We start from the raw sequence: 26,812 nt of genomic DNA, 5'->3' as shown, positions 1-26,812 counted from the left end.
GTAATTTGTGGATTTGCCATTTGAGTCTTGTCGCAAGCTAAAGCTAGGTGCTCTAGCGATTTGTCTACTTCAGATTATGGTTAGTTAGATTTGGGACACTTTGGCTAGTATAAGTGGCAGAAAATCTATTCTAATTTAGAAGCTTTGGAGATAGGTTATTAATCCAACGTGTTCCCCACAGTGGAGGAAAAATATATAGACAGAAAGTGAATATAAAAATCTAAGCTCCTACTTCAACTCCCTTTTTCTTACATAAAATCCAGATGGCAATTGAATTGAGAATTTAATTTAAATGTCATTATAATATATATACAGATTTTTCATACTATTATTAATCACATATTGTTATTTATAATAAATTTATTGATTTTTAGTAATTATCTTAAAATCATAGATTGATTTAATTGATTACTAGTATACAAATCTGTATATACTGAAAATACATGAAAATAGAACTTTTGAATTAGTGATTGAAAAGAAAATGTATAATAATTTACACATTTAATTATAAAAAATGATTTTATTTTTATTTTGAAGTTATTGTTTGTGCTCGGGCGAACTATTAACTTAAAATTATGTTTTACTTGCTTGGAATTTTTTTAGCAATGTTTAATGAAATAATTATTAAAAATTAATTTTAGCTTACCATGTTATATATATTGCCATACTGCGAGGCCATAATGTTTATTTATGAGAAACTTTGTTAATTTTGGTATGAAGTTATAGATATCATCTCAGTAAATATGTATAAAAGAAATAAAAGAACTACGGAGATATTATTTAAAATAAATTAACTTTTTTATAAGTTAAAATTAATTTATTTATCTCAATCTATATATGGAAAGGTTAAAGAATTTTTAAAATCTAAAATATATAAATTAGTTTTAATTTATTTATGAGAAAGGTTTAAATTATTTTTATTTTCTATTTAATTTAATCAAGTTAAAGTCTATATTTTTAGTGATTGGATATTTGGTGCCAGCCTGGATAATCATGACATGATGTATATTTGTGATACTACTTAAAATAATGAATTTTGGTACGAGTTTAGCCCAAGTTCTTCATAGATAAATATACAAACGGACAAAGCTACAAGGTTCCAACTTACAATCACCACAAAGTATTTCCTGGCTAGCGATAGCACACTGAACATTGCAAACGTTTGAATATCAACTTAGTCGGCATATTCATCCACAGAGTCACAGGAATATTCACAAATGTTCGCATTTTTGTTATAAATTAGATATTCATTTTTGGGGTTTAAACGTCAGATATTTATTTATTTTTATATATATTTTGGATTAAAGAAAACGTTAGGTTTAATGTTTATTTGGTATTGCATGTTTGGGCTCTAATTCTATTCAAAGATTATTTTTTTAACCACTTTAATTAAGACATTTAACTTTCTAACAAGATTTCGAGATATTTTCACAAATTTTAGTCATTTGAACCTATAATTTATTTTATTTAATATTTGAATGTGAAGAATAAAAAGAAGTAAAATTCAAATATCAATTAAAATATGAAATGTGATATCTAAGAAGTAAAATACATTTTAAGCCCTTAAAACTATGGATCCCATAAATTACCAGGTAAGTAGTAAGGATGTAACTTATTATACATTTTCGAGGTTTTTTTAAAAAGAAAAATTCCTTGATTTGGCTCCTACAATAAAAATTTACAAAAAAAAAAAACTTTGCTATGAATTATAGTCCATCTCATTTAGCTGAAATAAATGAGATGCATGTAATATTTGGACACAAATAATCTTCAAAATATTCAATAGGTATAGTTTAGACCACAATACTTGCTATGTTTGAGGAGGAAAAAAATTTGGATTTCATCTTCACAAAATACAATCTTAAAGAAATATAAAAAACTTTAAATGTAACGAAGTCCTCAGCCGAGAATTTGTGAAATTGTGCATAAATTCTATTTTTTAACATTTACAAAATCTTTTCTTATAATAAGACATGGTGTAATACTTTCAAATAATTAAAGAGAATTAGTTTAATGTATAATGCATGATAGTTTTTCATACAATTAAAGAAATTAGAGTAAGGTTAGAAAAATATGAGAATTTTGTATAATTTCACTAAACCTCGGTGTAATTTACTCAACTAAGTAATATGTTTTAGTCCGTTACCAGAAACTAAAAATGTATAATTTTATCGTTTTTAATATTAAAAATATGAATTTTAATAAGAAATAATTTTAAAAAAATTAATCACAATTTTAAAAATAAAAAACATGTTTAAGATGATGCACTATAACAAAGTATTTCAACATCAATAACTACATTTTAGTGTTTATGTGATATACTAATAAATATTAGAGTTTATAATTTTCACACTTTAATTTGAAATGAAAATTGTATGTCTCCCATCCCATGCAATAAATGAGGGCGAATGCTTAATAATCTTGCTTCTTATTATTTCCCGCGAAATAACGGTATTGAATGTTTGACATGCCATTGCCATGCATTAGTATCCCACGTAGAAAGCCTAAAGAAAGACCAAGAATTCGTTTTTGTATTAGAAGAAACAGGTAATTTGATTTCACATTTATCCCATGCAATTTCTCCTAATCAAGACCCGAAACACCAACAAACATCATATCGTGTGTGGTGTGTGTTTATATATATTATCGAATTTATCAGAATGTTAATTTTATTAGTTGAAAAAATCAAACTTGTTATATAAAGGCACCTCATATCGTGTGTGTGTGTATATATAGCACTGCTTACAAATTAAAAGTGCCACCCAAATCAAGTTTCCCACAATATCAAACCACCCTGTCTTCCCAAACAAACATTCCGCAAACCACATTTAAATCAAAAACCCCAAATCCCTCTCGCCACCTTTCATTCTCCACCCTCTATTGTTTCCTTCATTCATTTTCAACTCTATCACCATTCTCTCTCATCTCATTCTTCTCTCCTTCCTTTGCTCCCCCGCCACTACTCCTCTGACCGATGGCGCCGCGTCTCTTGTCATGCTTCCGCAACAAGCACGCCGGCGGGTGCAGCCACCACGACGAGGGATGCGGCGCATCATCGGAGGAGTCGGCGGCGGGGGCGAGGGAAGCAGCAGGAGAGGGGCCGGTGCTGGTGGAGATGTTCACGTCGCAGGGTTGCGCAACGTCGCCGGCGGCGGACCTGGTACTGTCACGGCTGGGGAGGGGGGACTTCCAGCTGGAGGTGCCGGTGGTGCTATTAGCATTCCATGTAGACTATTGGGACTACGTGGGCTGGAAGGACCCATTTGGGTCCAGCCAGTGGACCGTTAGGCAGAAGGCCTATGTTGAGGCCCTTGGGCTTGACACGCTTTTCACTCCACAGGTTGTGGTCCAAGGTCAGGCCCATCTCGAAGGAAATGACGATAATGCCCTCATCTCTGCCATTACCTCTGCGCCTAGGTTCCCTGCTCCCACCTTCCAGGTTACTACTACTACTATTACTATTCTTGCTCTTTTTATTATGCTTTTTACTTTTGAAAAAATTTGATACAATTTATTAAAAATTATTTGTACGGTTCTTTCGTTAGATTAGAGTTTTGCCTTCATAATCCACGTTTCACAATAACGATTTGCTTTAAAAAAATTATCTAAATTAAAAATTCAACTGTAATCTAATTAGAGAATTGTATAAACACATCTAAAGAACTGTATCTAAGTTTCGACTTTTTTTTCCCCCTAGTTTTTCTAAGGGGTTTTTATTGTTCAATGAATTTCCTTGTTTTGTTTGATTGAAAATTGGTGAAGGCTAAATATGTATTTAATTAGTTACTGTGAATGAAAATTAAATTCTAATTTATATACACCCCCTAATTATATTTGACAATTTAATATTAATTCTGTGAAAATGGTTTCCAGTGAGCTCTTGAACAAACGCTCCGAATCTCCTTTTGCATAAAATGGTTGGAAAGTTGGAAACAATTATTTCAATGAGTTCAATTGTTGATTCGGAGTTGACTAGTTTGCCACAACATTTTTTATTTGACAGAAAGCTTGGCAAACAACTTTACTTAATAGCCAGTTTTCGGTCAGTAATTGAATATGTTTAGCTAAATTTTTGTTAAGACAATTTTGCAGTGAAACAATTGGTTTTCGAAACAGTGATTTTTTTAAAATTTTTTTTAAGTGAATAGAACTATGGAACTGATTTTGATCAGGATATGAAGCTCACCAATATATATTTTTTGGGCAGCTCACCAATATTTTCAAAACATACTTAGGGTTTAAAAATAATTTTACTTTATAATTTAAATGATTTTGTTAAAACTCACTTAAAAAATATAACTGATTCAAGTCAATTTTTTAATATCAATTCTTTCAAAATCTGTTGCTTTTAAGTTTAATTCCTACGAATATCTAATCCAAAAATACTCTTTAACACAAGTTTCTTAATTCTTATCAATGCTTTACCCTCTCCCCTACAAAAAAAAAAAAAGAAGTTTCTTATCATGGTATTGCTTTTGTTACAAGGTAAAGAGAAAAAAATGATTTTAGGGACTCTGTGAGGAGTAGGACAATATGTCTTATTAGGCCTGAATGCCTTCTTCCATTATCAACTATTTGTTTTTATGATTCCTTTGTTAAAGAAGAAAGCAAAAACTACTATGCTACCCGAAAGTCTGTTTGGAAAGTATGATTGGGATCCTTCTGGATTTTCATCTTTTACCTCTTTTGTTTCTTCGAAAAAGAATATGATAGCATTATGCACAGAAAAAAAATATAAATATTTGTAGACTTGTGGGGACAAAATTTCTAGCACACTTTTTTTACCATACAGGTTAAAATTTATATAAATTCCACTAGCTTGGGAATATCACCCAAGAAAATATGAAATGAGACCCACATAGGTTTCATCTAGCAAGAGAAAGTGTTGTGGAAAGGAGAGTGCCTTTGTAAGAGTCATGAATCGTGAGTTTTTGGCAAGAAATTATGACTCAACTTTTACACAAAAATAGGGGGAAGAAAAAGATAATAGACAAATCCATTACCAGCTACTTTTGCGGCGCTTTACTTGGCTTTTTATCCACTTTTCTTGTTTATTCTCGTTGTTCTGGTTAATGTCGTGAATTAGGTGCCAAAAGATTGATTACATCATGTATACGACTTTAGCCTAGGTAAACCAGAAAGTAGTGGTAAATTCAAAACAGATGTTGACATATATGATTTTCAATCGCGATTTCAACACCTCACACAACAAGTGGAAGACCACTGCCTCATCTAATAAATTAATCCCAAAAAGTGATTTTATCGGTTAAGGAAGTTGTTATGTGCTTTTCACCATCAAAAAGCTGAATCAAAGTCATCCATTCTATTGAAACCAGTCACATTACTAATTAGTTTGGAAGGTTTTGAAATTCAATAAAAGAAATTACCACTTTTTCTCACATAATAAAATCACTTCCAACAAGGTAATTAATTTCCATAATCCATACCATGGAAGGTCTAACTTAGTTGATTGTGCAGGATGCATGAGTTGTTATAAATCTCCCAGTACATATATTCAATTCTTAAAAAAAAAAAAAATCTTAATCCATGCATTTGCTGAGCAAAATTTGGTTCTAAGAGAATCAACAATGCAATATAAATTTACTAAGTTTTTAACAGTTGAACAATTTTTTTGCTAAGCAGGCAACTTTCAATAAGCCTACACCAACTTCTTTGGAAGTCACCTTAGTTGGGGCATTGAGGACTAAGGTGGACAATCTTGGTGTAGATGTCATGGTAGCATTATACGAAACTGGTTTGGTTACTGATTGCCCTAGAGGGGAAAACAAAGGTCGTGTTCTATCCAATGACTATGTTGTCAGAAAACTTGAAAAGCTCTGCACTGTCAAAGACTACCCTGCTAAGAAGACAATGTCAGGAACTGCTACTTTTTCCTTATGGGATACATTCAACAGCAGCAGGTGTGGCATGGCAGTCTTTGTTCAAAACAGCTCTCATCAAATTTTTGGTTCACAGAATTTTCAGCTGCCAGATGATTTGTGATAATATGATACTCAGTAATTAGTTTTGTATTTTTCTGCTTACTATCTTGTCCCAGCTCCATTGTTAGGCTTATAGCCTTATATATTATGTATAGCACGCGCTCCGTTTTAGGATGACATTGGAGAGAAAAATTGAGATTGTGGCCTATTTTATTGTGTCTGAAAGTCAGCATATAGTTTGTTTCTTCCTTTAGGACACACATTGCACTTTCTTGTTTCTGATTGTCCTTATTGGCAACTAAGTGGGTGTGTGAATCACGTTGAAACACATACCCCCATTTTCTATACCCTAGAACACAGCTTTTGCATCAACGTGGCAAAAAAAACACGGATTCAAAATGGGCAGTTCCAAACACACTGTAAGATGTCATTGCCTGCATGTGTTTACATGTTGCAATGACAACTTTTTCCCTCTTGTATGGCTACTGGCAATCAACGTCACATTTATCTAGTTGATAGACTACACTGTCATTATTTTCATTAATGCATACCCATTGCAGGATGCTAAACATACTCCCAATAAAAGTCGCATAGGTTTAGAGAAATTAATTTAATTTCTAACAGGTAATGGATTACTTATGTCTTAAACTACGGTTGTTCAACTACAGTGTATATAATGATGTAAACCTTGACCAAGCAGACTATTGTTCAATGATGATCAATGTTTACTAAAAATTCGATGATGATCTACGTTTGATAATGACAAAGATGCACAAAAAAATATGATTTATCATGAATAACCTGTTATTTCAAGATTATTTCACAAGCAGCAGCAGTGAGGAATTGCATTTATTTTCAAACAAGCAAACTCTACTATGCACAAATCGGACTGTTCCTCCAAAGAACAAGAATTCTGACAAATTATACATCGAATCTTTCCATTAGATTGCGTTCTCAAACTACCAATTGGGTACCAACCAATTCCCCTAACAGTTATTTTGAAGCGCACCCAAGGTTGATGGCAACAGTGGCATAGCAATGATATCTTGATTGTGTTTCCCTGAAGAAAAGAATTAGCTGGAAGAACAAATTGCGTTTTACACTGAATCTACTGCTTGAACTTGTTGCCGGGCCAAGTACTTCTCCCTTCTCTCTTTCTGTAAACATTAGGGAACAATTTAAGATGTAAATAACCAAAAATATAAAAACATTGAAATGGAAAAATTCATGCTCAACATTTTGCTTACCCATTCATCAATTACAAGCCCTTCGGCAGCAACCCGAGGACCTGCCTCCACGGGAGGCTTCTTCCGAGCTTCAACTGCGGCATCAGCTTCAGCCAATTGTCTTTTCAGTTTTTCCAAAACCTAAAATCACCGGACTCTGTCATTATCACACACTAACCCCTTAGACCTGAACCAGGACAATTTGCAAAGAAGTTTGACTTACAGAACTTTGCCGTTCTGGATCTATAAAGACAACCCTCAATATTCGTTCCATTGTCACTAGATCCTTTTGTTCATCAAACTGCATCACAGAAGGCCCAAGACCAAATTTAATTATTTATTTTTATCATTAACAGTTAACCTTGAAAATATCGCCAAAAGCATGAATAAATGAAACAAGCTATCATCAATACAACAAAAGCTGATGCTAACATGAAAATAGCCTATCTACCAATATCTGTTAATAAATAAATCATATCCAGAAGTTGAAGTTGAAGTTCAGTTTTTGGCATATGTTAATGTTGTAGGGCCAATAGCTAACCCAAACAAACTGGTGTCCTACATATGGAGTAATATTATAGAATACCAGGAGTTGAAAACCACTAGCTGGCCAAATCACTTAACTAAACAAATTAAAAGCACATAGTAGTTGTACTACATAATCAGACAAATTAAAAGGAAAATCCATGATACAAGAACAGACATGAATAGCCAACAATATTATCAGCCCTTGTAGGGGGCTGATAAGCATGAAGCATAAAATATAATAATTACAGACAAAAAAAAAAAAAAACTGCCTGTGTGTTTTCACTCTGGAATTTATGTACAGTCTCACCATTTCTCCTCCTTTGCTCTCTCCGCTTATTCTCTGCCTCTACTTTTCACTTTTAGATTCCTTTCACCCCAAAAAGGTAATTAAAATGATCATTCATGATAAAACTGAGGATGAATTGTTCAATTGACCCAATACAAGATCAGATTTAGTCCAAGGAGTACCAAGCAGTTGACAATACAAAATACATTTAGTCTACCCAACTTGCAAATCTGTAGATCTAAACTCTTCCCTGTGATACCAAGTTTTGTCTACCAATTTAAAGCATAATACATCAACCAGAGTCTTGAAATGGCTGTGCACCATGATTTCTCCATATTTCCCAAAGATACTGGCTGCCAATTGACCCAATTCTAAGAAGCATCCTTCTATTACCACGTTCTGTGTCAATTATTGCTACCACAAAGAGACACAAACCATGCCACACAAACGACTTTAAGGGAGAGAACTATATAGCTTGAATTCTTTTAAGCTGAAAATTACTGTGCACCTAAAAAAGTACTAAAGACTAACTATAAACCTAGTTAGTAAGATTTTTCTGCTCTGCATGAAAAAATAATTCTCTTCTCACTTAGGAAGTCCATAGCACCTACCCAGCTATCCTCCAGATATTCAACCCCATTAATGGATTCATGCTAACGTGTTAATCAATTATAAGGGGGGTTGAGAAATGTCAGAAAATTAAAGTAGATCTTTTCCTTACCTACTAGTTAATTTCACATCCTCTAATTCACCCAACAGTATAATCACAGAAGACAAAATTTACGAGGCAACCCTTCTCTCTCTCTCTCTTACCCCAACCCCCTAATGGTCTCTCATCATTAGTAAAATCAGAAGGTACCAGACATACCAGCTCAGGTACATAGTCCACTCCTTCCTTCACTTTGAGACTCATGATTTTGAACTTCACCTTGTGCTTCTGATCCGACAACTTCTCATTGTTTTCAGGTTGCTCCACAAACTTAAACACTGAGAAACACCAAATTTAGAAAGAAACATTAACATACTAATGCACACAAAAAAAAACTAAAAAAAAGACAAATACAATTTCAAAACACAATTTTCATATCAAAATTCCCTTTGCTAGCGACAGCCACGCGAGCAGTTGACCAAGTGAGTTGGGAGACACCAAGGTTTTAAAAAACAGACCATGACCGTGATTTGGGACAGCAATGGTCGCAATATCAACAAACGCGAAGAAAGTGCAACATGACCGCGACTGATATTGTAAAACCTCTCTCTCTCTCTCGGGACAAAAAAAAACCCACAATTCTCATATTAAAAAAAATTACCCGTTGCAATCAAACTTTCTCCCGGAGCAAGAGTACCACCCGGAGGCCGCATGTAACAACTCTTTGGCGCCGTCGTTTGGAACTAAAACAATAAAAATAAAAAATAAAAATAATTATAAAAAAAAGTCAATTACGACTTTGAGCACATACATCTTAAATTTAGAAACACATTTATATTCAAACTTAGAAATTAACACATTTCAACCAAACGGTGCATAATAAACAATTTTTTTTATTTTAATACAAACTTCAACAACACGTACCTTGAAAGCAACGTGAGACTTGCTAGTGTTTTTCAACCGAACCGCGCTCCTCACCTGCTTTCCCGGTTCATCTTCAAAATAAACGAAGATTTCAACACTATTAACAAAAAATCGACGAATTGAAAAGAAAAAAAAACGAATAAGGAACAAATTGAAGCATAGAAATATGAATTGGAATGGCTTTTACATGGAAAATAGAGGTAACTGGAAGGATCGAGGCGGAGTTTCCGGCGCGGACGGAGCAGCGACCTGGCGACGGACGACACCGTTTTGGTGGACCTTTGAGTAGCGTTGCGCGAGCTCCAGAAGGGGCAGAGCGTGAAGAGGCTCGCGTCGGAGCTCGGCTTCTGGCGGCCGGCGACGGCGACGGCCATGTTTCGCCGGAAAGTGGTGGGGTTATTAAGATTCGCTCTCTCCGGCGAGGAATTTAGGGATTGAATTAAATTGAATACGAAATAAAACGCAGCGTTTTGGATTAGATTGGAATGTTGAAGAAGAAAACGCAGAAGAGAAGGAAGGAAGGAAGGAAGAAGTGAGAGTTTGTTTTCGACTGTCAACGACTTTATGCCCACGCTCCTACACTCGCAACGTGTCCTTCAGGTAGCGTTTTATTTAATGCACACACACGCTCTTCCTCATTTCACTTTTATTATTATTATTATTATAAAATGTAAATTTCATAACTAATTAACTACTAGTACTATACTTATCATTCTGAGGTTTAAGTAATTACATCAGGTGTAATGATTTGATTTTAATGTTATTTTATGTGAGATTATGCTTGCAAGCAATGTTCTCTCTCTTTTTCTTAATATTCTCAACAAACTAGTCTATTGTAAGATTTTAAGCATTCAATAGATTCCCTCCCAGTTCCAACATTATTATTCTTGCACACTTTTTTTCCAAACCAAATTGAAAATTGCATCATTTAAGCAAAAAACCTACTGGTGGTATATACTAGTACTTATAGCATTCATAAACAACTCATAAAATTATATAAAAAAATATTTGTGATCTCTTAAATATGCTTGATGAAAAATATGTTTAAGTGCTTTTAGCTTATGTAATATTCATGATTTTTATTTTAATTTTTTATAAATAATTTTTATAATATTTTATTTTGCATTTATTTTGTCATTACTTAATTTTTTTTAACTACTCTAATACGTAATATAATAAAATGTCATTTTATATAATTTTCAGTTTAGTCCATATAAATATGTGTCATTTTAATTTAATCTCTATAGTATATTATGTTTTATTTATTTATTTTTTGACTTTTTTGTCACAACGGTAGTTAATCACGACTAAATAAAGACAAAGTTTAGCATAAAAAAATATTAGAGACTATTTTATAAAAAACAAAAACTAAAATGACTAAAATGAAAAGGTATATTTGAAGTATCAAAAAAACATTTTTAAGGGTATAATTTAACTACTAGTTTTTTTAATAAAATATTACTGCAACTCATCTCAATGGTCAAATCATTAAAAGTAAGGAGGCATGGGTTAGGATTGAAGGGTGAAGGCATTAATGATGGGAGATTAAGTTAGGTGTGGCTTGATGTAGGGGGCATTAACAAATGTGGGCTAGGTTTGTTGGTGTGGGTTTGTTGTTCGTTGGGAAATTGATTATGGGAATTATTATGACATTCCTTTGCTTTATCACAAAGAAGGAAGAAGGATTTCCCCTTTTCTTTTCCTACTACTTTAACCAAGATATTTTAATGAATTGACTTTCACCCTTTATTTCCATTAAATGGATATACCTGTGAGGCTGTGATTATTACTACTCCACTTTATCATTAGGATTCGTCTTGTTAATTTCATTTTTTTTTCTTTTTCTTAACAAAATATCAAAAGCAGGTTTGATTCCTCTAATTATTGGATTCGAAAGTGGGAACAACCTATTCTGACTTCTACAATTTGCTAATAGCATTACCAAAATGTTTGAAAATATTTAATTATTCCTAATTTCATTTTTCAATATATCATCATTTTAACTCAAAACTTTAAGACTCAGGTTTATGGATTTTCTCCTCATTTATATGGTATTCAACTTTTTTCATTTCTATTCGATGTGGGACTTTCCCTTATATTGATTTGATTAAAGAGGGAGGTGTATTCTAGAGAAGCTTCTCTGATGATAAAGGAGTGAATTTTTTGGGTATAATTGGAATGAAAAAATTAAAAGGGGAGTGTATTAGTAGCAATTTCCATAGTTAATTAAAAGGTCCGATCCATCACACCTTTCTTTTTCAAATCTATTAAGTTGGCCCAACTATATAAGAAGAGGCGAGGTTTGATTTCAGTTATTGGTGGGAGGTATGCCATTGTTATCAACATTTTCTTAACACGTTGTTCATGATTAAGTGAAATTTATGTAAGATTTGTTAGATAAAAATAAAATTCATAAAATAAGAAGTAGTAAACTTTAAATTATTTAGTGAGTCTTAAAATAAATTTATCTAACAAAAGATATATTACTAACATTTTTTTTATAGATTTGTTCCATAAAAACTAAAAATGGATTTGATTTTTTCATACATCATCCGTGTCACTTTCCTCATTCCATTTCTCTCTCCTTGCCATGATCCTTTTTTTTTGTGAGTGTGTCCAAGTTTAGAGCTTGGCTTCATTTGACATATTTTCTCCATGCTTCATATAATAAAAATCGCAATCACTTTAAAAAGCTATCTTTTATAGTTTGTTTGAACTATAAGTTTAATTAAATTTATTATCTCTTTCTATGGTTAATATTTTAGACAAATTTAAATCTTCAATTTTTCAATTGTTACAATTAAATCCTTCATTTACTTTCCCTCTATACAAATCCTTTATTTCAAATAATTAGGAGCAGATTGAATTGACATAAAAAAATATATTTAAAAGGTTCAAAATAGTAAAATAAAAACTCAATAAAATAAAAAAAATTGTTTAAGAGTTTGCTTGTATAAGATTTTCTCCACTGGAGTTTTTAAATTTCAGCGTCCCAATGCAAGTTTGAAAGGAGAAATTGTTGTTGGTTTGATGGCATTAAAGTGCTAATCGTGTTTTTGCTTGTGTGTTTTCCTACCGTTCAAAAACAAAGCCATAACCGTGATACTAATTTTAAAATGATTGAATGTTTGGTTCCGATAGTATATATATGGACACCTTAAATGTTCGTTTACAAAAGAAATTCCGTTGTCTGTGTTTGAATTATCGGTGGAGGAATCTGAAACGGAGGTTGGAGAAACAACATCTATGTTTCTGCGGTGAAGTAGCCTCATGCTAGGTTTCGTGTTAGAGCAAGTTTACCGGAAAAACAAAAACCAACTTTTATAGTTTTAGGACTCAACGTATGTTTAGAAGGTGTCGAACGGTCTTCTAAACATAGGCTTAATTAGCTATTTATTCATTCATGAGTTTTAGTTTTAAAAGCTAATTAAAACCTTGCCAACGTTTTTATATATGAAAATTTAATTGCAAAACCTAATTAATCTTCTTTGAATCCAATATTATCACCTTGCAGGATTGCACCTATGCAGGTTTACACGGAGTATTCTAATTTAATTTCTAACTTCTTTTATGTTAGTATTCTCACATTTCTAGATTCTGGATCTAGTATTCTCAACCAAATTTTTCAATAAGTTTTTTCACCTCTGTATGCTTCACCCTTTAGCAATGATCGATCAGTGAAAAAAAAATACAAGTTCAAGATCTAAATGAATAATTTAAGAACTTAATAAAATAAAGTCAAATTTTTAGAGACCTAGAAAAGTGATTTAACCTAAATATATAACCAACTGACTGCATTTAGATTTTGTCCTAAATTATATATCCTTTTAAATATTATAAGCAAGTGATGCTCTGTCACGAACATCGAACGCTTAACTGTAAAAAAAAAAAAAAAAAACCCTCCTTAGGCACCTTTTCCTATAATATTTTATAAAATTCTTTTTTTATTGAAAATTTTCTATTCCATCACAACATCACTTGACAAAGGTGGTTAGATATACGTATGACTCGGTGACCATATCCTCTAAATTCGTCGACCTCTAATCTCTTTGATACGATTATGTCGCTGACTATGACTGAAAGAGAAACAATGGCTTAAACAAAGGCTCGAAATTAGTCAGATTTTACAAATTCTGGGAGCTGTTAGGTTACTTACAATAACAGGTTGCAAAAATTGGCTATTTAATTTACACCATTTTTATATTATTTCTATATCATTTTAAATAATAAAAATAAGTATACATTAACATACTTTTTTTTTCAAAATTTTAATTTAACAATAAAAATAGTATAATAAATTTGATATCATATACTATATATAAATGATAAAGAAATTATATTTGGACGTCAATTTTGTTAGAACTTAAAAGTTAGTAGCTTTTACCGCACCCCAGAAAACACGGACAAAACAAAAAATAGGTGGATTAGAAAACCGCGGGTGTTACAAAATCTGGGAGCTGAATCCTGGTTTTCATCGAAGAGTCGCTTTCCGAATAAAATCCCAGACCGAAATTAAAAAAAAAAAAAGTTATATATTCTTGTATCGTGTATATAATAAATCCATAACTCAGCAATATTTATTTAGCAAGAGAGACACGTTCTTAATTTTTCTTAAGAAGTTATATCAATTTGGCAACACAATTTGATTACGCTTTTGTTGTAAAAAAAAAAAACAACAAAAGAGAGGGGGGAGCGATGATGAATGGTATTGGTAACATGAAGATGTGCAAATCAGAGAGCGCGTTGAAAACGTTGTTGCCGGAGAAACGAATCAAACGACAAGCTTCAGGGGCGGAACGTGGTTGCAGTAAGGGCAGCAATGGTATTGCAACGCAATCTAATGTCGATGACAAGAGGAAGATGGAGAAAGCTGAGAATATCATGCATTTGATTTGCTGGGGACCCACCTGGTCTTAGATCTTACTAAATTTTATTTGGGGTTTTATTTTGTGTAGTAATGAGGTGTCAGGATTTTATAATAACTCAGACACGAGCTAAATCCCTTTACAAATACTATTTGGGTTTGTTTGTTCATTTTATTTTTACCTTTTTAATAATTATTTTCTGTTGGTTGGATTTCAAATTTTGCAATTTCACGTATGTGTACATACGGAAGAAGCTACGTTTATGTTCTTCAACCCCTGAATCAGTTTGGAGCTATTTGTTTAGAGGCAAGGAAGAAGAATGTTTAAGTATATTTTTAGTGTATGTAAATATGAGGATTTTTGGTTTTCAGTTTGTAGCTATACGTTTATATTTCATTATCCTTAACTATAAGTATTTATTATTGAGTGGTTTACATAATTATATTTTCCTGTGTACTAGCACTGAAATTTAAATGTAGCAACTCATCTCTAAGTTGAATACTGTATTCTCTCTTAAATATATCTATTTTAAAATAAAGGAATAAAAAAAAAAGAAATATAAATTAATGTTTAAGGACCACAATCCAATTATCGTAATAACTATTTGAGAATGTTTACTTTCCCATGTTATTACAAGTAGTAATTGATAATCACTCGAACTACTTTGAAATTAATTTGAGATTTGATCCAACAGTTTTGAAATTAATCACTCCACAAGTTAAAAGTTGTTTGATAAAAATATTTGAAAATTTAAATTAGATTAAAACAAATTGTTTCACTCAATGAGAGATTACATGTATCAAAATAAAAAATTAATTTAATCAACATAAACTTATTTCAAAGATAGCGAAAATTATATAAAAGTATTAAAACATATACATTTTAAACTTTTTAAATTTAAAACGTTGTAATTATTTTAGTTAATAAAAATAAATTTTAAAGATGACTTACAAATAATTTATTATATATAATATTAATTAAAGCAATTTAAGTATTTTTTTATCAGTTTTTTATTACAACCAACGTTTGTTTTATGAATTCACGGTGGGTTTGGAATATAAACCAACAATGCATCCTTTGCTGGCAAAGACTAATGTAGCATTATTGTCCCATTTCATACATAAATGATCGATTGAGACAATATGATAGGATCACCTTTATGTCCAAAATTAAATGGTGCAAGAATTACGAGATTAAATATGTATTTTATAATTATAATTTTTATTTTACTGGTGTATTTGGATAATTATTATCCATTGATTCATATCATCTAGGACTATATAAATATCCTCATCTTTATATATTATCATCAATAAATGAAATATCAAGTTTTATCATATTTTTCTTAATCTCTTTAGCTTTAGTAGTACTATTTTAGGCTAATTTCCGGTAGATAGAAAATTGCCTTCTATCACAATACTAAAAGAAAAATTCATACAATTGGACTCGATTGAGAAAGTATGAAACTTCCGAGGAACAAAACAAGAATACATTCAACTTATAATAATTATAATCACCACTATGGTCTCTAGTCAATGGTGATTATTGTCATTGTCAACCAGCTTTATTTTTCTACAACGTGTTAACTTTTCAAATTACCAATACCACGCAGCCTATACAATCTCACGGCAAAGACTTGGCAACGCGCGTGGCTTCATTTTCTTTCTTTTTTAACAAATGCTGAATTCAACCATTCTTGCATGCTCATATTTTTCCATGCTTCTTACTGATGGGTCTGGTCCTGTTGGTTCACACGCACCTAGATCATTGTGATCATTTGAACGCAGAATAAGGATCACTACATTAGAAAGCTCTTTGTGTGTCACCTGAATTATTCATTCGAAGAATTCAAATCCTATATTCAGGTAAACATTAGCGTCTTAGCTCCACGGTTTCTCACTTTTTTTTTTTACTGTTTTAATTCCTTGCCCTCAGTTGAGTAAATTCAATTTCCTTTCTCTTTCTGGTTGGACAGTAGTCAGAGTTGCTTGTTTTCTTTTGTAACTGTATTTTGTTAGTGTGATGGTTCTTTTCTATGATTGTTGATATGGGAGCTTCATAATTCTAGAAATTGAATTTTCAATTTTTCATCTTATGTTCTTGGCCGTTGTTTCCAATTTTTTATTTGAATGCTTTGTGTTGGAAAGATGATATCATGCTTCTTTAGTTCTCCACAATTTAGTTTAACTGAAGGACATTTTTTTTATAGTATAGGTCAAACAAATGAATATAATTTATTGGCAATCTGGTTCTCCGAGGGATTAGTTACCAATAAAATCGGTTCCTATTAAGAGAGTTAGCAGAAGCTGGGAACATGAACATACTAATAAGTTCAATGAGATTCCTTAAATCTGGATATTCTGCAGGCACAGAATGTATAATTGAGCCATGACAATTTACAAATATTCTTTTTGCATAGTAGTAGTTCGTTTATTGTATAACCTTAAAATTACAACATTTGTTCTTTTTTTTTTTTACTTGGTACTATTTTACTGTTGTGTTTTGTTTAGGGAACTTTTCCTTTAACAACTTTATTTTCTTTATAAATATAGGCCACAGAACTTTTGCTTGATTTTTCTTTTGTTTGCTTTTCTGTTTCTCTTTCTGCAGGAGCATGCTATGGCTACTAGGATCATAGAAAGCTTGGTAAAAATCAGTGAAACATATTCTCTAATCTTTGATCTGCTCTACGGATTCAACAGCTTCAATGATAATGTACAAGTGCTAGAAATGAAACTAGAAGAGTTATGCAGCCTAGAATATGACATAAACAAAGAGCTTGAAATTGCAGAGCTACAGCAAGGCAAGAAAAGAAAACGAGAAGTTGAAAATTGGCAGAGAAATGTTCAAAGGAAGAAAATTGAAGTCTATGGCATAGTTCAGGAATTGAGGGACTGTGGAGTGTTTAAGCATCTAAAGTTAACTGCACAAGTAAAGAAACTAATAGGACAAGTGACAGATCTTGTGGAGCGTGGTAGGTTTCCTAAAGGAATTGTGGGGTGTGCACATGAATCTAGAGGATATGCATTGTTGACAACAAAATTAGCAGGTGCAATGTTTCAGAAAAATGTTGCTAAGATATGGGATTGGTTGATGAATGATGGTGAGTTGATAATTGGTGTGTATGGAATGGGAGGAGTGGGGAAAACTAGTATGCTAATGCACATACATAATATGCTTTTAACAAGAGTCACCAACTTTGATAGTGTGTTTTGGGTGACTCTCTCACAGTCATTTAGCATTCACAAATTGCAGTGTGATGTAGCCAAAATAGTTGGGCTAGATATTTCAAAAGAAAGTGATGAAAGGAAAAGAGCAGCAAGATTATCATGGACATTGATGAGAAGGAAAAGATGTGTACTTTTTTTGGATGATGTGTGGAGTTATTTTCCACTAGAGAAGGTGGGAATTCCTGTGAGGGAAGGGCTAAAGTTGGTTTTGACAAGTCGTTCATTAGAAGTGTGTCGAAGGATGAATTGTCAAAACAATGTCAAAGTGGAGCCTCTTGCTAAGGAAGAAGCATGGACCTTGTTTCTAGATAACCTTGGACAACAGACTACTCTTTCTCCAGAAGTAACAAAGGTTGCTAGGTCTGTCGCAAAAGAATGTGCTGGTTTACCCCTTGCAATTATTACAATGGCCAGGAGCATGAGGGGAGTGGAAGAAATTTGTGAGTGGCGGCATGCTCTGGAAGAACTAAGAAACACAGAAATTAGGCTGGAAGAAATGGAAATGGAGGTACTCCGTGTGTTGCGATTTAGCTATGATCACTTAAATGATAACATGCTACAAAAGTGCTTCTTATGTTGTGCATTATATCCTGAAGACTTTGAAATAGACAGGGATGTTTTGATAGAAAGTTTTGTTGATGAGGGACTGGTGAATGGAATGAAAAGTTTGGAGGCTATGTTTGATGAAGGACAAACCATACTGAATAAGCTTGAAAACAGTTGTCTTTTGGGGAAAGTGGAAAATTATGTTGGTGGAAAAAAATGCATGGGGTTACAGGATGCCAGCAGTCATATAGCTATCAGCATGATGAAAAGGGGATGCCAATGTGTGGCACCAATAGATAATGTGGAAGGCTATTATGTGGGAAGTCAATTGGTGAAAATGCATGATTTGGTGAGGGCTATGGCTATTAATGTTATAAAGGTGAACTACCATTTTCTTGTGAAGGCTGGGTTGCAATTGACTGAGATTCCAGATGAAGTAGAATGGAACGAAGACCTGGAGAAGGTTTCTCTGATGTGTAATTGGATACATGAAATTCCAACAGGCATATCACCTAGGTGTCCTAAACTTAGAACCTTGATCTTGAAGCATAATGAATCCCTGACAAGTATCTCAGATTCTTTTTTTGTTCACATGTCTTCACTCCAAGTTCTTGATTTGTCCTTCACAGACATTGAGGTTTTGCCAAAATCTGTGGCTGACTTGAATACCCTCACTGCTTTGTTGCTAACATCTTGTAAGAGGTTGAAGCACATGCCTTCGCTAGCAAAGCTGCAGACCTTAATAAGATTGGACCTATCTTTTACTGCGATCACAGAAATACCTCAAGATTTGGAAACGTTGGTCAACCTTAAATGGCTTAATCTTTATGCAAAAAATTTGGTGTCAACAGGAAAAGAAATAGCAAAATTGATTCACCTGCAGTTTCTGATTCTTCATTGGTGGTCCAGAAAGATAAAAGTGAAAGTAGAACACATATCATGCCTGGGAAAGTTGGAAACATTTGCTGGTAACTTATACAACATGCAGCATTTCAATGCCTATGTGAAAACAATGCATGAATATGGACCTAGAAGTTACCTTCTTCAGTTAGACAGTGAAGAGTCTCCTGGTAAATCTCCATGGTACTTTTTTGCTGAAGTTTGTTTCAGCAAGGATGTGATCATTTCAAACTGCAAAATCAGAACAGGAGTAACACCCCTTATGCTCCCTTCAGACATTCAACGCTTGAAGGTTGAAAGATGTCATGACATAAGAAGCTTATGTGATATTTTGTCATTAAAAAATGCCACTTCTTTGAAGCGCTGTGAGATTGCTGACTGTGATGGCCAAGAGTACTTGTTTTCTTTATGTTGCTCTTCCTCCTGCTGCACCTCTCTTCACAACATAGAATCTGTGGAACTCTATTACCTGAAAAACTTGCACACTCTTTGCAAGGAAAACGAAGCTGTGGCTCAAACCCTTCCACCTCCAGGAGCTTTTACTTGTCTCAAGTATTTTTGCATCTACCATTGTCCCATTATCAAGAAGTTGCTGACACCAGGATTGCTAGCCTATCTACAGAACTTGGAAGAGATAATTGTTCATAATTGCAAGTCAATGGAGGAAATAATTTCAGTAGATGGCATAGATTATGAAAGCTCTGGTGGTAACAAATATTGTGTGGCTAATAGAGATGCTGTTAAAGTCACACATCCAAAGTTAGTATCATTATCATTGAAGCACCTACCAGAACTCAGGAGCATATGTAGAGGACTAATGATATGCGAGTCTCTACAAAACTTTAGGATCTTTAAATGCCCTAAACTAATAAGGCTCCCTGAAACTGCTACCCCAGTTCAGACTTTGTACGATTGTTTCTGACTCTGACCAATCACCATAGACTAGGTTGACTATTAGATTTTGATATACAAAGTCTATTAATCTTGAGAGATTTTGATGGGGTTGGGTGATTAAAATCTAATTGAAAATTTGTTGGTTGAAATGTAAATATTGAAACGTTGAAGACAACATAAATCTCTTAATAAGATTAGTTGATTGCCTTGCCTAATTCCTCAAGTCCTCAGTAAAGACTGTTCTGGCAATTCTGGGGTGGAACGTTTGGTGTATAGAAAACTAATGTTCAATGTGAATGTAGAAGTTTATCATCTCACCTTGGGTTTCATCTTCCATGTTATGATTGTTATCCAATTGCGTAATTCGGCATCATAGCCATATCTCTGTAAATAATGAAAAACCTATATTTTTTTCTTCTTCATGACAATTGACAAGTCTATTTAGGAGAACAACGAACTTTCGTTTTTTCTCACTCGATCCAAAACATCCTCTTTTGAATAAGACAGCAAATAAGGTTAGTTGGATTGGTTGATCCGATAAGGTTTTCTTAATTATTGCTATCCTTGATTAACCAGAACGCATTACTTTGACCAAATTAACATGAAAAAAATTGTTAACATATTATTTTGATCATTTACTTATTTCTTTCTTTGATGAAAAGACTCCTCTGTAGTGTGTGATTGTTGAAAAGCCAGATCCTGCAAGCCAAAGAGAGTGGCTTCACTGCAGTGTAGATAACATGGCTGTTATTTTGATACAAAGTAACTCCAAATGGGGATAGTTTCATTGCAATCCTTGACATTTTATGCCAATTCTTGACATTGCCGGAAATCACAAAATAATGCAGTCCTTTATGTTGGAAATAATCCAAGTCTCATATCGACTAAAAGTAATCTCACATTAAGAATATATAAGCGAGAGACAACCCTCACCCCATGAGTCAGCTTTTGGGGTTGAGTTTAAGTCTCTCACATTATTCAATCTAAGATGGTATCAGAGCTAGAGGCTTTATTCCTGAGACCTCGCCTTCGCTTCCGCCCCTCTTATAAATTTTTTAGAAAAACATTCACAGATTCATGTGCACAGAATTAAAAATTTAAAATTGAACCAAACAGATAGTAAAAACTAAAAAATAGACCTCAATTATGTTTTCATTGGATCAAACATTTACCATTTTCATAGACAAAATTTTTTAATTATGAATCAAAGAGATGCATAAGGTTAAGGGGTGCCATGCCATCACAAAAGGCTACAAAGTAGTATATCGTCATCAAACTTGCAGCACAATGATCAATGCAGTTACAACAGTCCCCAAACTAAAACCTTGAAGTATTGGGACCCCAACAGCTCAAGTCCATGATTTTCCTCATGGACTCTTCCTTGGTCCTCTTGACCTTATTGGAAACAGCAGCAGAAGTAGCAGAAGACAGGTTCTTGGCCTGAGTGTAGGATCTGATGTTGCTCTTGGCATGCTGCTGGAGTGACCTCAATGCATGGTTCCACCTGCACACCCCCAATTGATCCTTCAATGCTTCCACTGCTCCAATGCTTGATGCCACAATCCAAGCTCTGGTGGCTGCACTCATGTTTAATTGTTGTAGCTTTTGATGAATCTCAATGAATATTGGTATGTGTTTTTTGATGTGTGGGATGTATGACTTGTTTATTTCTATATATATGTGAGTGATTGAGTGATTTACAAGTAGGAGTTTAATGCTAAACCACAGGCTGTTTTGGCCTTCTGGGGTGGAAGAGAATAAAGGAAAAGGCAAATCTAGGGGCGTTACACACCCACTGTTTGGAGCAGAATCCACACGGCTCCTTGTTACAAGATTCATGGGACAAGCTGTTTAATGTTTTATTTAATAGTAATAACGTGCTTATTTATGAATTAAATAACGTAAAAAAAAAAAAAATGCGTGGCTCTACGCTTATTCGGTTCTTTCTGAGAAAGTTGACATGGCCTCAAAAAATATCTGTCACAGTCAGTCTGTAAAATTTAAGTTATTTAGAATTTTCTTATAGGTGAAAAAAAATTATAGGGGAAAATGTGATTTTAGCTAGGTACTTGTATTTTCATATAAAAAAATTGTCATAAAATTTTTAAAAATATGATAATTTAGTTCATTTTTCCTTATAAAAATTGATCATGTTTTTATAGTTAGGATGAACTAAATTTACATGTTTTTTTAGAATTTGAAGATTAAATTCATTAATATAAAAGTACAAGAACTTTAATAATGTTTAACTGAAATATAAAGACTAAAAAAATACTTCTATTTATATTTTAAAAGTTTGTAAGTTTTAAAAAGTTAATAGATTGTTTTAATTAGTTCCTTGATTACATTTTTTTTATTAAAATTCCATTGTAATTTACAATAAATAATGCATGCACAGTATAAAGATTTTTTAAAAAATTATCATCTAACAAAAAATTGTCAAGATAATTTTTTTTTACTTTTATAAATAATTATCTTAAATGTTACACTAAAAATGATTTATAATTGATTAACGATATATATTATTTTATATTAATTATACATATCTATTAAACTCTATAATTTAATTAAAATTTATCAAATAAATAATTTAACTGAATAATCGGCAAAGAATATTCTATATGAATTGTTTTTCCAGATTTGTTGTTTTAAAAAAAAAAGAGGTGAAAAATAATTTTTGTCTGATTAAAATTTTTACTTTATTTTCTTAAAGTAATTTATTAAATCAAGTTGATCCTTCCATCATTTTATGACACCCACTTAATTAACTTGATAATACGTAACAAATTATAAACGATATCATATTAGATGGATGTTTACCTAGTAAGCAATTAGTTAAAATTAACACCATGGATACAAAAATTTGACGAAAAGCTTAATTTAATCCAATAAAAACACTGTAAGAAATCAAATTAAATAAATTTTAAAAATCAAACTGAAAAGAAAACATGAAAGAAAAAAGAAATATATATTTAACCTTGAGAACAAAGGTATAACAAAATCCGCAACAAAAAATAATTAATTCAATAGCATTTCACATAATTTAAGAGATTTAATTAATGATAATTTTGTTAAGAATTGATATAATTGTAGTGATATATTTCAAAAATGAAATAATATAGATATAATCATTTTATTTTATTAACTTTTTTGTATGACTAGGTGCATATTTGGATGCATAACACGAATTCTAAAATAAATCTAATAGTCCGCAAACTCAATTTTATAAAAGAAAGGATGTAGATATTTTTGTAAATTTTATTTTACTCCAAACATCCATTTGAAACTGAAAAACAAACATGCAGTCAATTCATTATCAAAACTCGTTAGTAACCTTTTGTTATTACAAAATACTTCGGTGATCTCTAGTACAAAATTTAGTCTCATGTGGTCGGGAAATATTTTGGGGTAGACAAAAAAAAAATTACATAATCTAAAACCAATCTAGAATTTTTCATCATTTATAGGGGTAGAAGGAAAATACACTATACACCTCATTTTTTCTTCAAATCGATCGAGATATATTTGCTATAATAATGGGATGAAATAAGATACATAACATGAGGAGATGAAAGGACTACGAATAAGTATATATCTTGCAAAGGGGCACTAGACATTGGAAGTGAGATACATAATGATGCTTAATGGGGGATATTGGGATTGAATATGGAAAAAAGCAGTCTCTATTCACCGTCTCATCGTAGCAACACCCAAGATAAATATTAACTAATTAAAACTTTGCAGTACTAGGACCCCAGCAATTGAATTCGATGACTTTCCCCATATGCTCTTCTTTGGTTCTCTTGACCTTGTTGGAAACCGCAGCAGAGGATGCAGAGGACAATTTCCTAGCTTGACTATAAGATCTGATGTTGTTCTTTGCATGTTGTTGTAGTGACCTTAAAGCATAGTTCCATCTGCATACACCTAATTGGTCTTTCAAGGCCTCCACTGCCCCTATGCTTGATGCCACAATCCAAGCTTTGGTTGATGCACTCATGGTGTAAGAGAGAGACCAATTGGCTTGCTTTGATTTGGTTTGGTTTGGTTTGGTTTGGGTTGAGGCTGTGGGATGAGGATCCTTAAATATGTGGCTACTTAGGATGTTAGAGTTGGGTGGTTTTAAAGTGGGGTTGGCGAAACCATGGGTGGTTTTGGGTGAAACCGTGAAAGTGAAAAGGAAAACAAAACTAGGTGCGGTTGAAACTTGAAATATTTGCCCCATGTGTTGGGGACTTGGTAAGTGAATCCTAGATATTCCCGATACCAAAATTTGTACTATGCTAGTATTGATTGAGCCTAGAAGGTTCGTGACCTACACCAGGTACCACACATTGGTTCAATTGGGTATTTACTTTATTGTCATTATATATTATATATACGAGAAATTATTTGATATTTTCGGTCTTTTCATGTGTGATATAATTGAGATTTTATTAATTTTTTTAAAATTGATTATTTTGGTTAAGTAATATATAGAAATTGTTTTTTTATTGAGTTCTTACTTGTCCGATCTCTCAATTGTTATCTTCTAAATACTATAAGTTCTGCTTGCGAATGAGATGTAGGGTACTGAAAAAGGGGTTTTTTTAATGTACACGCTCTCTCTTTCTACAAAAATTTCAACCCCATTTAAACGGTACTTTTTTTTAATGTACACCATCTCTCAATTGTTATCTTCTTACTAGTTTGTGGCTTAATTTTTTAAAGTACACCACTTTTACGTGACACTGACACTGAGCAGTCGGGATTTGTCAACCCCATTTAAACGGTAATTTTTTTTTAATTTAAATTTTATTTTTAATTTTAATTTATGTTTTAATTTATATTATTAAAAATATTTTAAATTTAAACTTCCGTACTTTTTTATTTTAAATATTATATCATGTGAAAAATATTTTTAATTAATTTTAAAAATAATTTTTTATTTGTTTAAGAAAATAATGTTATTAAATATAATTTTTTTCTTATATTATTTAATTTATATAAAACTTAGTTGATAATAGACTTTATTTGATAATATTTAATTTATATAAGATTTATTTTAGTTAATATTTTAATTTTTTTAAATTTGATTTTTTTTAATATTATTATTTTACTAAATATAATTTGTTTGTTTATGTCATTAATTTTTTTTTAAAAATGATAATAATTTTTGTTTAATAATTTATTTATAAAAAATATTACATTACATTATAAATAAAATATTTAAACAATAATATTTATTCAATAAAAAACTGAAAATAAAAACATGCTCCCACAATTGTCGGAAAGGTTACACATTTTTTTTTCATACATTCTCTTGGAAATTATTCATTTAATGCTAGAAATTAAATAATTTTTCTTTAAATAATAGTAATTTAATATTTGAATATTCAAATTTACGAATAAACTTATCTTCAAAATTACTCGTTGTTAATATATTTTATAAATTTCTCATTCTTCAATTGGAATTGCATAAGTATACATACAAGTCATTTGACAGCTATGTTAATAACTATACTTGACACTAACTAACAATTGTACTAAATATATTAACAACAAAAATACAATGAATGAAATATATTAACATTAGCGTTTATCAACGTTTATTGGTTCCTTTTAAAAAAAAATCAACGTTTATTGATTTAAATTAAAGAGTTTAATTTTTAAAAAGTAAGATTTAAGTTGAAGTCTTGTAAATAAAAAATACTGAGAGAATTTTATTTCTTTAGTGAGCATTTATTTCACAGATTATTTTTTATTCACCAAAATATGAGGTTGGAAAAAATAATTTTTATATTTATTATGAAGTGATAAAATATTTATTGTCAGCTATACAATACATTTTTAAATACTTAAAAATAACATTTTCATATTATTTTTCCGAGAAAAAAATATTTCTAGAATTAAAGAAATAATCCGTAAAATAAACATTTTCTTAAAGATTGTGTAAAAGAAAATGCATCCCACTTGACCCCTTCTGCGTGCATTTTTGACTTGCGTGGCGTGAGTAGGTTCTTTTCTTTATTAATAATATATGATAATGTGTGTGGTTATTATTATGAGTTCGAGTTGCGGCACAAATACTGCAGTGGCTATCTTCACTTCATCCCACGGATTTGGAACATGGGCTGCCGCCGAAAGAAAACAAGGCTAATTGTTTCGGCAAAAACCAGCTTCGCAAATACTAGCCCTTATCGACTAAGTTTAGTTGGATTCTTTTTTAGATTTAATTTTAAATATTAATAATTACATTTTTTAAAAATTTAATAAATATACCATATTTAATATATTATTAAAATATATTTTCATCTTTATAAAATTATCAAAATTTATTTTTTAGTTATTTTTATTCTCACATAATTATAATGTCTTATTTCTTGTCTCAAAATAAATTCGATCTTTTCGAGCTTATGTGTAATTATTTTTTATTTAAATTTTTCAATCTAATTTGTGGACTAAAAATAGCAACAAGTTGTAAAAAAAATAACTAAAAAAATATAAATAGCCAAATACCACTACGCCCTAGCATCTCCTCCCTAAACATACTACTATCATCATTAAATACTATATTTGTTAAATAAAATATGCAGTCAAAATTAAGGATAAAAATTAATAGATAAATTATTATATTATATTATAAAATATTCAAAATTTCTATTTTAAAATATGTTTAATCAAATAATCCTTTTGAACCTTAAAAATAGTAAAATATTTAGTAAAATTGACTGATAAAAAAATTAAATACCATTTTTATTAAATATAATACTTATTCAAGTTATTAACTAAAAAATTAAGAGACAAAATAGTCTATATTTATATATTTATTATTTTAGTGTT

At 31.6% G+C, this 26,812-nt stretch overlaps 5 protein-coding genes across 5 annotated transcripts; 2 read left to right on the top strand and 3 right to left on the bottom strand.

Moving 5' to 3' along the window:
- Window positions 1–2,788: 2,788 nt before the first annotated feature.
- Window positions 2,789–6,438, top strand: LOC114380487. The gene is made up of 2 exons (XM_028339569.1): window positions 2,789–3,439; window positions 5,644–6,438. The coding sequence occupies exons 1-2, from the start codon at window positions 2,975–2,977 to the stop codon at window positions 6,001–6,003; spliced, it is 825 nt and encodes a 274-aa protein (XP_028195370.1). The 5' UTR covers window positions 2,789–2,974; the 3' UTR covers window positions 6,004–6,438.
- Window positions 6,439–6,711: 273 nt separating this feature from the next.
- LOC114380488 (vesicle-associated protein 4-1-like) lies at window positions 6,712–10,146 on the bottom strand. Its single transcript, XM_028339570.1, has 7 exons — window positions 9,743–10,146; window positions 9,556–9,626; window positions 9,293–9,374; window positions 8,851–8,969; window positions 7,392–7,469; window positions 7,190–7,309; window positions 6,712–7,099 (listed from the first exon to the last, which is right to left on the bottom strand). Exons 1-7 carry the CDS (start codon window positions 9,927–9,929, stop codon window positions 7,040–7,042), a joined length of 717 nt encoding a protein of 238 aa, XP_028195371.1. The 5' UTR covers window positions 9,930–10,146; the 3' UTR covers window positions 6,712–7,039.
- Window positions 10,147–15,987: 5,841 nt separating this feature from the next.
- Window positions 15,988–20,408, top strand: LOC114378323 (probable disease resistance protein At4g27220). Its single transcript, XM_028336895.1, has 2 exons — window positions 15,988–16,285; window positions 17,031–20,408. Exon 2 carries the CDS (start codon window positions 17,040–17,042, stop codon window positions 20,016–20,018), a length of 2,979 nt encoding a protein of 992 aa, XP_028192696.1. The 5' UTR covers window positions 15,988–16,285; window positions 17,031–17,039; the 3' UTR covers window positions 20,019–20,408.
- A 702-nt stretch (window positions 20,409–21,110) lies between these two features.
- LOC114378324 lies at window positions 21,111–21,675 on the bottom strand. Its single transcript, XM_028336896.1, has one exon. The coding sequence runs from the start codon at window positions 21,575–21,577 to the stop codon at window positions 21,308–21,310; it is 270 nt and encodes an 89-aa protein (XP_028192697.1). The 5' UTR covers window positions 21,578–21,675; the 3' UTR covers window positions 21,111–21,307.
- Window positions 21,676–23,424: 1,749 nt separating this feature from the next.
- Window positions 23,425–24,184, bottom strand: LOC114378505. The gene has a single exon (XM_028337100.1). The coding sequence runs from the start codon at window positions 23,988–23,990 to the stop codon at window positions 23,721–23,723; it is 270 nt and encodes an 89-aa protein (XP_028192901.1). The 5' UTR covers window positions 23,991–24,184; the 3' UTR covers window positions 23,425–23,720.
- Window positions 24,185–26,812: the final 2,628 nt, after the last annotated feature.

This window comes from Glycine soja, chromosome 12, assembly GCF_004193775.1.
Source record: "Glycine soja cultivar W05 chromosome 12, ASM419377v2, whole genome shotgun sequence".
NCBI classification, from domain to species: Eukaryota; Viridiplantae; Streptophyta; class Magnoliopsida; order Fabales; family Fabaceae; genus Glycine; species Glycine soja.
Note: the sequence above shows the minus strand (reverse complement) of the source record. Positions and strands in the feature narration are given on the sequence as shown.